General features: G+C 43.0%; 1 protein-coding gene across 1 annotated transcript in view; it reads right to left on the bottom strand.

Annotated features, from left to right (window-relative positions):
• GRHL2 (grainyhead like transcription factor 2) overlaps positions 1-10,827 on the bottom strand; it is a 154,342-nt gene extending 143,515 nt beyond the window's left edge. The window contains exon 1 of the mRNA XM_032415818.1: positions 10,690-10,827. Coding sequence (XP_032271709.1) covers positions 10,690-10,709 — 20 coding nt within the window. The 5' untranslated portion in view covers positions 10,710-10,827. The remainder of the gene's footprint in view (positions 1-10,689) is intronic.
• Between the last annotated feature and the right edge of the window lie 2,834 nt (positions 10,828-13,661).

Raw genomic sequence — 13,661 nt, 5'->3', positions numbered from 1 at the left:
CCCTCTCCCTATTACTCCTAGAGATTAAATACAACTAGACTCACCACCGAGTCTCTCCCAAGAACACTCGGGTGGAGTCCGCCTCCTCTACAGAGAATTTTCTTCCAAGGGAAACTACGCGGCGCATACGGCCTACTGAGTAGGAATTTCTTTCCTCCTTAGCCATTCCCCCACTTCAAATTATATGAGGGTTGGAAACTCCTACACCCATTTGTGCTATTTTGAAAAATAGTTGGAATCTGATAATTGGGCAAATCCCAAAATACAGGGTTGTTGAGACATAAACCCAACCAATCTACAGGTGAGTGAGGCAAAGTGCAGAAGACACGCGGGGCCCACCAGCAGTGAAGTGCAAGGAGGCATATGCCTGGATCAGGAGAGAGGCGGGAGGGACTTCTGTGGGGGATCAGATCAACTCTACCTGGAACAAGCAAGCAGGCAGACTTCTCCATTTTATTTAGAGTACCTATGTGTTATTTTTAAATGTTTCCATGGCAGAAGGACTATTTTAAAGCATGACCTTTAAATTTTTCTCTTTTATTACAAAAGCAGTACAAGCTCACTAAAGCAAACTAGAAAAACATGGAAAGGCACAAATCAGAAGTACCTATAATTTCTCTACACAGAGAGCAAACCACTGTTAACCTACTGTGAGATTATTATTATATATATATAATATATATATATATAATATATATATATAGTAGGAGTAATAGTAGTAGTAGTAGTATTTAGGTTTTATTATCTATGCCTATAAACATCCCAGTAAAATACATCATGAACATTCTCTCCTGCCATTAAATATTTTTCCATAATATGATTTATAATGCTTCCAGAGTATCCTACCATCTTACTGAGCACAATTTACTAAACCAATCCTTTGTAGCTGGGCACTTAAGAGTTTTCTGATGTTTCACTTTCAAAAATAATGCTACAGTTAATATTCTTGATTATTTCCTAAAGACAAATCCCTAAAACTGGAATTCAGGTGTGTTGTCAACAAGTAGGCCCATTTTAGCCGGTTTTGCCAAAGGGCTTTCCAGAAAGTTTGTAATAATTTATAATCCTCCTAGAAATGTATTTTCCCCAAACCCAGCTTTTTATAGCTTTTGTGAATTATCTACTCATGTTCTTTGACCATATTTCTATTGAGGCATCTGCACTTTATTAAAATGCTTTCAAAAATATATAAGATACACATATTTTTCAAAGTAGACACCAAGATCCCAAAGCAGCTAAAAATCGTGGTCTGCAGAAGTATAAATGTACGTAAAGGGTCATGTAACCTATAAAAAGTCCTCCAACATGAAAACCTTCCAAAAACTACAATCCATTATCCATTTTGTCCTGGTACCAATACTGACCTCAGAGACCTTACATTCTATATATAAAAAACACAGTAAGATACCAGAGAAGGAGATTTTATTCCACACCTAAATGAATGGTCATTAAGTGCCTGATGTGAGATAATATATTACCTTGTAATTGAAGTGAAACCACAGATACTATTCTTACCCTTGTATTATTTAATACCTTCTCTGAACATTTACTAAACTACTGGCTTGGTAATATCGTCTGGAAATGGGTGTCCTTGAATTATGTTCTATTAGGAGGAAACGGAGTAGGGAAGAGGAGGAGAGGGGGAGAAGAAAAAGGAAGAAGAAAGGAGAAGGGGGGAGGAGGAGCAAGAGGGAGGGGGATTGGAGAAGAAGTTATCCCATTTGCTCAAGGTTCTCAGCTTTCTAAATTTTACTCCATGTTCCATGCATTCCAATACTGCCTCACTCTCACCCCTCAAACCTGCGCAGAAGAACCCACTTCCTAGCCCGTCTCTGGAAAGAGTTCTCAGCGTACCTGCCAGCCCTTTTTTATCTGATTTTCTTGTACTCTATCTACCAGTCCAGTGAAGCTGTGCAGGGGTCCTCTAGGTAAACCAGATTTTCCTTCCTAGCTGCCCTTCTGAATTCCATGCGGCCCTCTGAATTCCTCCCACCTGCCATAAGTCTGTTTCTTGGTCATCTTAGACCATCTTTTATTTTGGTAAAGGGATGAGGGTGGCATGGCAGGGGCGGGGAGCAGGTCCCACTGTGCCCAGTACTTTCCTATCTTGTTAGCATCCATCACTGTTTCTGTGAGCTGCCACTAGTCCAGATCCCTCTGGAGGGAGAAGATGAGACTCACAGAATGATGCAGCAGGTGATTATCCTCAGAGATCATTTATTTCAACTTCATTTTACAGATGAAAAATAATGAAAAAAGAATTGTCTGATCTTATGTTAATTATCTTACTGGCAATTCGGGAAAGAGGCAAAAGCTACCTTTGTTCCTTGCTTATTTGAAAAGTTAGATCCAAGAAGTACAGAAAGCAGTTATTTTATGGGGCTCACTGAACTGAGAACTAAAAACAATGATTTGGGGTGAGTGTGGGAAGGAAAGTCCATTCCAACTCACACTAATACTATCAGAATCTTAAACAGGTGTTTCATACATTCATGTTTCTATTTTAAGAAGTAAATAAGCAATGCCTCCCCTGTTCCCAATCTCCCTTCCCAAAAAAAAGACAGCAAATTTTTTTTCAAATTATCAAAATGTCAGATTTTCAACCCATACTTACAACCTCAACATGCAACACAGAATAAAGAATGCATGGCACTTTTCTCTTTAAACCAAACTTTTAGCTCCAAATCCAATGTTTGGTTACTCGCATGCCCTGTGTGATCTCTACGGCTCATCCTAGCTCTAGGATTCTAGGCTTCAAGGTAAAGTCAGGATCAATTCCCCAGGAGGGCAGATAACCACATGCCATCCCACACTAGACTTCAGTCAGGAAGAGACAGACTCTCCCTCTACTAAGAAAAGTGCTGGCAACGCACAGTGGCTAAAGCAGTTTCTTTCTGCTCTTTCTCTTCCTCTCTTTTCTCCATTCAGAGACCTTAAAAAACAAGATTGTGGCCCAAGGGGGGGTGAGCCATACTTGTACATCCAGCGTTCAGATGAAAGGCAGGCACCAAAGTAAAAAGAAGCAGCAAGCAAATCTTGCTTTCTTTTTCTGCTCTGGAGGGTGTCTGCATTCACACTTGTAAAGGAAGCATTTCCTTGGGAGTGAATGTGAAGTCAGATCACTTTAAAAGTGCTCCCCACAAAGTTCATTGCCATGTTCATTACAAAGTAAAATAAGGCTCTTCATCCGCTGCAGGCAGCAATTGCTTTCCACTGAATGCCCATTCATATGCATGAACAATCTCCATGACCCGACTTATTGTTGAAATGTACATTGAAATCCCCTGAAATGTACCAGCTTTTCTAGTATTCTCCAAAGAACTCTAAAAAGGTGTATTTGTATGGTATATAGCAGTTCAAAATGTCTGTTTTTAGAAATAATGTTACTGTAATCCTGGTAGTCACAACACAACAAGTTAAACACTTTTAAATGCTCTTCCCACTAAAAATGAGTGGGGGTGGGGTGGGGGTTGGGAGGTAGATCCTCAAAGAGATACTTTCTTATTTCTATCCCATTTAATCCATTACAGTACAGTCCTTTTTACCATTTACCATTAAAAGACTTACAGAATAAAATGTAATTTCCTAGTATTGAATAGATGGATGGATAGATGGATGGATGGATGGATGGATGGATGGATTTGAACCGAGGAGCTGGGACTTCTCTAAAGGATGGAAATATACAGGGCAGAGGGAGAGAAAGGTGAATTTGAACTTTGGGGGCCTTCCCAAGACCTGTGAAGCTGTCTGAGGGACTCCCAAGTACATGTTGTTGTTACTAAGCAACCACTAGTCCTCCTGGGCCAAAGCAAAAATTCCTATTCAACCTGTTGCTGCTCGCTAAGGAATTTTTCCTGGACAAGTTTGCCAAACCAATCACTACTCGATTTCAGCTTACACTTAGTTGTTGTAATTGAGCAGCAATCCCTGAATACCTTTTGAAAAGGAAGAGAAGGTCCACACCCTGATATGAGGCGAGGCATCATGAGTGAGGACTCTAATTTAGGATTAGGCTTTTCTTATACTAAGAATAACTCAAAAGTAAACATTTTCCAAGGTTAAACTCAGTTGACTTCAATTAGATAAGGCAACATCGTCTCTGCCATCTTAACTCTTGGCTCAGGTGGCAAGGATAGGGTGCTGATGCTCAATGTAAATGCTAAGAGAATGCAGCAAAGTTCACTGACTAAAGTAACATCTAAAATCAGATTCACATTTATCTCAATGCATAAAAGATATGCATGTGTCAATTTCCACCAAGTAATATGAGAAGAAAAAAAAAAAAACAAGAAAGCAGCATCAGGAGCCAGACCAAGGAAGAAAGGAAGGAGGAAGGGGGAAAATGTTTGGCTCAGACTAGGGAGGAAGAGGGAAAATATTCTTTATCCCAATTTTTCACTTTTTAACCAGAAATGTGTACCTAGTTATATCCAAGTCACAAAGAGAAACCAAAGCACTTGCTTGAATTACCTAAACCTTTTTAAAAAAAAAATAGATTTAAAAACCTAACATCAAAATAATAATCTTATTTATCTATAGATTTTAAACAAATACCTCTTGTGTTATTGGGTATTGTTTAAATGTGCCTATGTGTGTTTGACTTACCTGAACACTTGTTTAAATTCTCCTTTTGACTTTGCAGAGTCTAATAGAAATTGCTAGATACAGCTCCTCATCAACTGCTCCAGCACCAACTCTTAATCCTCCTTAAATCAGATGGCACTGGGCCCATTTGGGTGGCCTGATCCTGGCAGTCAGTTTAAAACAGGACCTAATCACAGGACAACAGAAGGTCTAGTACCACCTTATCAGGGTAATACTTAAAGCTACCATTAGCCCTAGGAATGAAACTACAACCATCATCCCGTTAAATCATTTCGCCAGGGACCAACATCAGATTGGAACTTGTTATCTTTGACTTTGTGCTACAAAATAGATTCTAAATTCAGTGAAATGACTGTCCCTAGAAAAATGAACACTGGTTTTAGGTTCTAATGTGAAACTATAGAAGGTCAAGGCTGACCTTCTAACTCTAACCTAGTTCCCTAGTGAGTGGGCTCCAGCCTAAAATCTGAGCTTGACCCTTAGCTACAGGCCCAGCAGAGGCCCACATGGGTGACATCACTCCAAATCAGGTCTTTAGCAGCTCTGGAAATATATGACCTGTCAAAAGGACCCCATTCTTCCAGAAGGGGCAGTTCAGCAAAACAATGAAAGCAAACAAAATTGACAGGAGGCCAAAGAATTCTAAAGCCAAGTTAAAATTATATCAGAAGCTGCTTAAATAGGATAGCACAAAGAATGTAAAATAAAGCCCCCAGGTTTCATTTCACTGACACGCTGGATAAACACCTGAGAAGTCAGTATATAAACTGAATTTATTATGTAAAGTCACATCAAGTACTCACTTAAAGCATGATCTCACTAACTAACCCTATCATAAAATGTACATTAAAATGTAGCTGGGACAATTTTTAAATTCAGATGCTGTAGCCCCTCTGATTTCACAGGTCTGGGGTGAGACCCAGGAATCTGTAGTTTAACCAAATGCATCAGGTGGTATTTTTGTAATCAAAAGAGTTTGGGAAGCAATGATTTAAAGGATTTCTTGGAGGGGTGCCTGGGTGGCTCAGTCGTTAAGCATCTGCCTTTGGCTCAGGTCATGATTCCAGGGTCCTGGGATCGAGCCCCGCATTGGGGCTCCCTGCTTTGCAGGAAGCCTGCTTCTCCCTCCCCCACTCTCCCTGCTTGTGTTCCCTCTCTCGCCGTGTCTCTCTCTGTCAAATAAATAAAAATCTTTTAAAAATTTTTTTAAAAAAGGATTTCTTGGAGATTTCTATTAAGCACAATATACATAAACACAGCAGTGTATTTATTAGGCACATACGTAATTCAGCTTTTTAAAAAGTCAATCCAAATTTTCATCTTGTTGTCTAGCATTTTCTTATTTTTCAGGTAGGTTAACTTTGCCTGTATATTACTTTACTTCATTGAAGATACCAAGCTAACCAAAGCATACTGTGGTGTCTCACTTCCAAACACAGTGGGTAAGTCTGTGTTTTGTGAAGGATGCAAGTTTGCAGAAACTGAGAGAGGGCAAGAGGAAGAAGGCAGGAAAGGCAAGCTTTATTTTGCAGGAGGTTAACATCAAAGGGTTGAGATAGTGGCTAAAGAGTGGTAGGTTTCATTAACGCAGAGTGACAGAGCAAACACCACCTGTACTTGGTCCCTCTTCTTCAGTTCTAATTCCCAGCAGTCTTTTAGGATGTGTGTACTTATTCATCTCTAAATTAAGGAGCGTGCAGAATTTAATCCATTGTAGGGAAAAGAACACGAGACCTTAACCATTAAACTGGTGATACTTTAGGAAAGAGATAAGACTGATGCTATTAGCTTATTATTTACTTACCTCTCATTGCCAGGATCATTTATAAGTATGATTTTTCTGTTTTTGAATATACAAATATCTGGACTATTAAGGAGAGAAAAGATTTCATAAGTTTACTTAATTACGTCCCTGCTTTATCCTTTCTGAATATGCCAAGCACTCTGCCACCTCAGGGCCTTTGCACTTGCTCTTCCATCCTACTATACTCTTGTCCCAGGTATCTTCAGTGCTTGATCTTTCACTTCTTTCAGGTCTCTGCTCAAAGGTCATCTCATTAGAGAGGCCATCCCTGACCATCTTATATAAAATAGCTCCCATTATTCTTAATCTCTTTAGCCTGCTTTTCTTTCCTTCATATCACTTATCACCCTCTAATTTGTTATGTATTCTTCTTGATTGATTTACTGTCTGTTTTTCCTCCTACTAGAATGTAAGCATCCTGAGCGCAAGGACTCTGTTCTATTCACTAGTGAATTTCTTTCTTGTTTTTTTTTTTTTTAATAAATTGTTGTTTTAAGCCACTAAGTTCAGGGTTTTTTTTAAAGATTTTATTTATTTATTTGAGAGAAAGGGAGTGAAAGAGAGAGCACAAGCAGAGTGAGGGGCAGAGGGAGAAGGAAACTCCCTGCTAAGTGGGAAGCCCAACGCGGGACTGGATCGCAGGACTCTGGGATCATGACCTGAGCCAAAGGCAGAGGCTTAACCAACTGAGCCACCCAGGCACCCCTCACTACTGAATTTCAATGCCAGGATCAATGCCTGGTATACAGTGGCACTCAAGATTTATTTGTTGAATAAATGAATATATATTTTTAGTGGTGTGAGGAAGATATGATTAGTTCTTAATATTTGTGATTTTAAAATATATTTTATATAGCCAAATGGAAACAAACATGCATGTATAAAACTAAAGAGTAGAAAGTCTAATTAGAATGTTTTATCCCGTTACCTGAAAGTTTATACCATTCAAAATAGCTATAACTTTGAGCATTTTCTGTTTCCTTTCTAGAATAATGGACAGACTCCTTAAAACACATAAGATGACCAGAAGAAATTATCCTAGGCAAAAGTGGGGTGAATAGCGAGGAGGACTGCGATATCAGGATCTGATGAATACATTATTGTATTTACTTTGTGACTTTTAGGCACTTACCAGGTATTGGCTTAATTAAAATTATGTCTGTTCACGTCTCACCTTCCATGACTGTGTGAGCCCCTTGAGGACGTGGCTCACCTTATACATCTTTTTACTTTCTCATAATGCCTATCTGAATGTGTTGCAAATAGTTCATAATCAGAAAACATTTGTGTAATGAAAAATACCTGTGGGTATCAAATAAAATTATATTCATATATGTAATATTATATTCTCCCTGAATATATTTTATATATTTTGGCAGTAAAAAAAAAAGTTTCTAAATCTATCACTGCCTTGCTAGAATACACAAGCTTGTTGACCAGCATCATAAATCTTCAATAAAATTTAAGGCGGAACAGAGAATCTTCAAATATGTACAAAGACAGGCTGTCCTAAAAATACTTTGCTTTAATTAGTGATAGCATCAACATTACAGAACATAAAAAGCAGAACGTTTCAATCTGAAAAGTCCATAACCATAAAAAAGATGATGCTACCTCAGTCCAGACTTGCTACCTGGAATTATCGTCCTATGCTAGCCAAAAGATTACCTACACTTTGATGGGTTTATGGAAAAATATCCTGTGTGTATTCTTTTAGGTTACTTCTCGAAAACAGACAGGCCCTCTAGGTGGATTTACCATGAAGCTGATAAAGCTCAAGCTTCAGGACTCTTTGCTTGCTCTGGCAGGAAGCCCCAGTAACTTGCTCTCCTGCTCTTTTTCTAAGAGCCCACACCACCACCCCACCTAACACCCACAGTTGCATAACCTTCAGGCGGGTGAAACCCAGACCCACCCTCTGGTCCTCCATTAGAGTATTAACATTAAGAAAACAAAACTAGAATTCCCAAAAATAATCCAAATATCATTTATTAATTTCAAGCATTTCTTCAATAGTCCAGGCAGAGAGAGGCAAGTGGGGTCCAACAGTCTTTTATGGGTATTCTTATTGGCATTACTTTTCCCAGGATACAAAATTAAGTCTTGGAAAGCATGACTAGATAAAAGCTACTTTCATTAAATGTAAGGATTTGGAATCCCAAATAGTTATTACCCATAAAAATTAAGTAATGCATCGTGGTAAACCAGATTGCTAACGCAGAACTTACTTTCAATACTAAATAAATTGTCTGTTGGTGCTAGGTATAACAGGTTAAAATAAAAATCGATCCGTTTTCATTCCGAATTCATTTGAGTCACGCTGGATCACAAAACTAAGCAGTGCAACCAAATGTTAATCGTGCGATTTAATTAAGGAATTGCAAGAAGTTTTATTCGATATTCACTAGGTTTGCAACCATTTTTGACACGAAGATCAAAACAATCCAAAAAATCCTGCTGTCACCTCCGACTTTTGGCTACTTAAGTTTTCAAGCTCGAGTAGTGATTTCCACAAGGCTACAGAGAATGTGGGGGTGATGGTAGGGGTATCCTCCTACAATCACGCACCTTCCTATCCCTACTTCCACCCTCTTCCAGCGTTTTTAACACCAGTTCTTCCCGCTCCGATGTGTACCAAGCAGTTAGCTTTTCGTTGGTGGGTAAAACTGTACTCCTATCTGGTAGTGGTTTTGGGGGGTTGTTGTTGTGGTTGAAGTATGACAGCCTGTGTCGTTGGATACGCCTACTCTACCAGCGGCTTAACTTTGAAGAAGGTCCACCCCTCCACCCCTGGACAGGTCCTCAGGGCATTCCCGTTGCCCGCTCAGGGTCGGTCAATTTGGGACTGGTCCCGGGCCACTTACGAGAGGCACCGGCGGCCTCCAGGCGCCCGGTCCTTGCCTGGCGGAGTCACCCTCAGGAAGGTCTCCTTGGGGTGGCCACAACACCAGAGTAAAGTTACCAAGAAAAGCAAAAAGGTGGCCCATACGCCCTTCCAAGAGGACTCGGCCAGTTCCCAGCCCGGAACGCGCCCGAGAGGGGGAAGGGAGCGTCGCCACCTAATCCCGAGACAGGCCGCGGGACCCACCTCCGGCTCCCTCCCGCTCCCGCCCTCGGCCCCACCTCCCCCTGCTAGCACAAAGCCGTCCCCAAGGCGGGGGCCAGGCCTGCAGGAGGCCGCCGGGACGCGGCCGGACCGGGCCCGGAGACCGGCGAGTCGGGCCGCGCAGGCCGCCGATCGCGGGCGAGCCCAGAGTTCCCGTCCCGGACGGAAAGGACGTGCTTGCCCGCACTGCCTTCGAGGCGCGGGGGCCGGACGCTGCCGCCCGGGCCCTCCGCCTTGGCATCCCAGTCACCCGAGAAGGCCCGGCGCGACCCACGCTGCCCCGCCAGCCACGCCCGAGGTGGCGGCCGCCGGCAGGGAGCGCCCGGGCCGGCCGGGCCGCGGAGGGCCGAGGGCTCGCAGGGGCGTGCACACGTCGTCCGGACGTGGGTGACTCGCTAAGTGGCAGGGGCCCTTTCGCGCCCCACGGAGGTGCAAACTCGGGGCCTCAAATCAATCCCCCTCACTTCCGTAGGGCCCTGTGCTCCCGCACCTGAGGAGGACGAACAAACAATGCGGGGGGGTGGGGGCACGGGCGGGGAGGGAGGGGGCGGGGGTGCGACCCCCGCGACCCCGGCCGCCCGGCGCCTCGCCTCGCCTCCCGACAGGGGCGCACACGCGGGCGCGCACACACGCACTCTCCGGCCCCAGTACGGGAAGATGGCCGTTTCTGCTCCAGTATAAAGGCTCTTTGTTGCGCTCACACAAAAGCAGCCAAGACCCGCTCTTCTCGCAGGCCCTTTGCACAAATCGAAGGAACTCAGATGAGTTTCCAAATGGCCTTAGAAGCCTGAAGCGGTGGGAGCAACTAAAGAGAGGGAGAATAACAGGCCTCCCGCCCTCATCTACCAAAACCTCTGTCAATATGCAAGTCCTCGCCCTGGGAGACGGGAGCTGAGCTCATTCGCAAGGGAGGAAGGAAAGAGGAAAACCTACTTTACTATCAAGGCCCAAAGGGGGTATTAAACATTCACATTCTTGTAGGGTTTCTCCCCTTAACCAGGGTAGAAACATAATCTGGAAAAGTCTGGATACACCAAAAAGAAAAAGAAAAAAGAAAGAAAAAAAAAAATACCAACAATAGCAGCTTAAAAAAAACAAAAACAAAAACATAACAAACCAGTTGCCATCAGCCCAAAGCGGTAGTAGCAGCAGCCGGCGCGTGTGATCCACTTACTTGTCCGACTCTTGTGACATGTTTGATCCAATGAACTCGCTCCCCTTTTCCTGGAGCCTCAGCCTCTGGTGAAACTGGACTTTCAAGTCTGTGCAGGTGAAGGTGTGTGAGAGCGCCCGAGATGGCAGAACAAGAGCTACAGGTAATTCTGCTTTTCCGTCCCCCCTCACCACTCTCGCTCGCTCGCCCGCTCGCGCCCTCACCTAGCCGGAAAGGTGGGATAAGGGGGGGCCCCTCACATGGGGCCCGAGCTCGGAGGCGGCGGGGCGGCACGGAGTCCTCCGGGATCGTGGCAATGGGCAGCCACAGAGCAGAAAGTGGCGGACTTGGGCGGCCACAGGTAACTTTCTCGCAAGGAGCTGAATTCTTTCACTAAAGGATACAAGCCCGAGGGACGAGCTGCACGGTGATTGGCTGCGAAGCTCCCTCAGGTGAGCTGCCATTGGCAGAGGCGCGCTCAGGTAAGGCCCTTCTCCAAGTGCAGGTAACTCACTCCGTAGTTTACCTGAGTGGAGCGGCGGCACGCTTGCAGCTCTGCAGCTGCCCGTGGGAGCTGAGGGTCAGGGCTAGGAGTAGACTTCACGCCACGCTTTCGTTCTTCCTGGAGGCCGGCCGGGGTGGGGGGGGGGGGGCGGGAAAAAAAAGCAACACTTGGAACAACTAGGGATTGTGGGTCAAACGGAAGGCCTATGGAGAGCTGAACTCAGGTACCCCAAGCCAACCGGAATCAAATGCGCAGCATGACCGCAAGGCTTTGAATACCCACTTTAAGAGGACTTTTGACATTGTCAGAAGAGTGAGGGACTGAAGTTTACTTTGTGCTCAGAGGGGGGAAAACACAAAGATTGCCGAGTCTGTTGTGTAATTGCATTTTTAACATTCTTATCCAGAACAAACACTTTTCGTGTCCTCATGTGTAAGAGGTATCAGGTAGATTACAGATTTTCACAGAGATGAGCATCCTTTCATGAGCTGGGCAGATGGAGAGTGGGGTGGTTTTGATGGGATGAGAAGATTTGGGGTGAATAGACGCTAAGATGGCCCAGGCCTGTCTCTTCTATCTCAACTCTAGCCTGGGATTCCAGAGCTGCAAACAACCACTGAATCCCTTCTGTAAACCTGTTGTCATTTGACGTTTCCAGGCAGGCATCAACATTTACATTGTAATTCAATAGAAGCAGCCACTACAAAGGTGCTTTATCCTTCCAGCTTAATATGGTTGCTATGGAAACAATTCAGGATGAAACTGACTTATTTGTGCTTCTGGGTCTCCTGGTTGGGAACCACACAAATTACCAAAGGTGTAATTTATAACCACTTGTTCCTCAAGAATATTGGTGAAAGTTCTGACAGGAATGTAGTCCATACATATGAATCATAGAAATAAGGAGGGCGTGGGAATTATACCATATTTTATTTCAAGTTAATACTACATTGCCAGAGATGATACCCAACTTCTATTTCAATCTTTACGGATCAGATATTTCCTGAAAATTACATTATGAGACAAGGTTTGGTTGTTCCATGTTTTATGCTCCCCAAGTGAATTTAAAAATTTTACAAAGCACAGTATAAGCACACACTTTTTAAGACAATACAATACCCACCTTTTCTCTACCTTCTTAATCTCCTTTCTAGAGGCATCCACATTCCACTTTTAGCCATCTCTTCTATCATTGACCTCCCCATTTCTTCTTCTTCTCTTCTTTTCTTCTTCTTCTTCTTCTTCTTCTTCTTCCCTTCTTCGTATAAAGATTTTATTTTTAAGTAATCTCTACACCCATGGTGGGGCTTGAACTCACGACCCAGAGTTCGAGACTTCAGACTGAGCCAGCCAGGCGCCCTGACCTTCCCATTTCTAAATAATTTATACTGCTATCTTTTGATTTATCAATTTAATTGTTGTGCTTTGACCACCTGTTGCCTTTAGATAAGGATTTAGCTCTTTTCAGACCTCATACAGTTTTCCCTTCCACCATTCTTCCAACATAGCTCTTTTCCAGTTTAGGGGTAGTGAGTAGCTGGTGACTGCAAATACCAGTGACAGCAAAGCCAACTAGTGTACTGTGGTTGTTTTCTTTCTTATAAAACCTTTCAATCTGTTTACTTAGTTTGTTATGCCCCCATCCTTATATTCTTTCTACAACATACCTATCAAATGACTATCAAATTTATTTTCCAAGTGATCAAATAATTCCATCCTTCCCCTCCCGCCTGAAACATTCCTCCAAAAGTCCACTGTCCTCCTGTTCCAAAGGAGATGAATTTCTCTCAGGACCTGCTGCCCAGTTGTCATCTGGAACATTCCTTCATCTCCAGAGCAAAAACTCCATTGCTTTGTCCTGTGCCTTCTTTCTTGGTTTACTGCTTCGTTTTTCCTGGCACATGTTCCAGTAAAAACCCAAGAAAGGGTACAGAAGGCAAAACTTGAAATGGCTTTATTCAACCCTTACTTTTGATGGAAAGTTTGACCAAGGGTAGGATTCTAAGTTGAAATTTTTCATTCAAAAGTTGATAAAAATTGCTCTTTTATCTTCTAATATCCAGTGTTTCTATTGAGAATTCCAATGCCATCCTGATTCCCATTTCTTTGTGACCTGGAGTTTTTCTTTCTAGAAACTTGAAGAATAATCCCTTTATTTCTAATATTCTGAAATGTCATAATTATGCTCCTTAGTTCTCTAGTATTCTAAAATTTCACCATGTTGAAGGCTTCCATCAAAGGTCTACAAACCTTTGACTCTCCATTCATACTTAAGAATGAGGTCATAAAACCCCACCAGAAACCTTATGTATAAGGGTGGGAAGGAGTGGGCTTGCTGTATGGTGATCAGGTGGAGGCTCTTCTTTCCATAGGTTCTTCTTTTCTTTTGGGCTCTTCAGTTTCTCAGGAGAAATATCTGCAATTTCTTGCCTGAGGGGACATTCACCTGGCTGCTGATATTCTGGAAGCAGTTCAGGGGAAGTGGTCC

This window comes from Phoca vitulina, unplaced genomic scaffold, assembly GCF_004348235.1.
Source record: "Phoca vitulina isolate PV1807 unplaced genomic scaffold, GSC_HSeal_1.0 scaffold18, whole genome shotgun sequence".
NCBI lineage: Eukaryota > Metazoa > Chordata > Mammalia > Carnivora > Phocidae > Phoca > Phoca vitulina.
The sequence above is the reverse complement of the archived record's forward strand: the minus strand, read 5'-3'. Positions and strand labels throughout refer to the sequence as shown.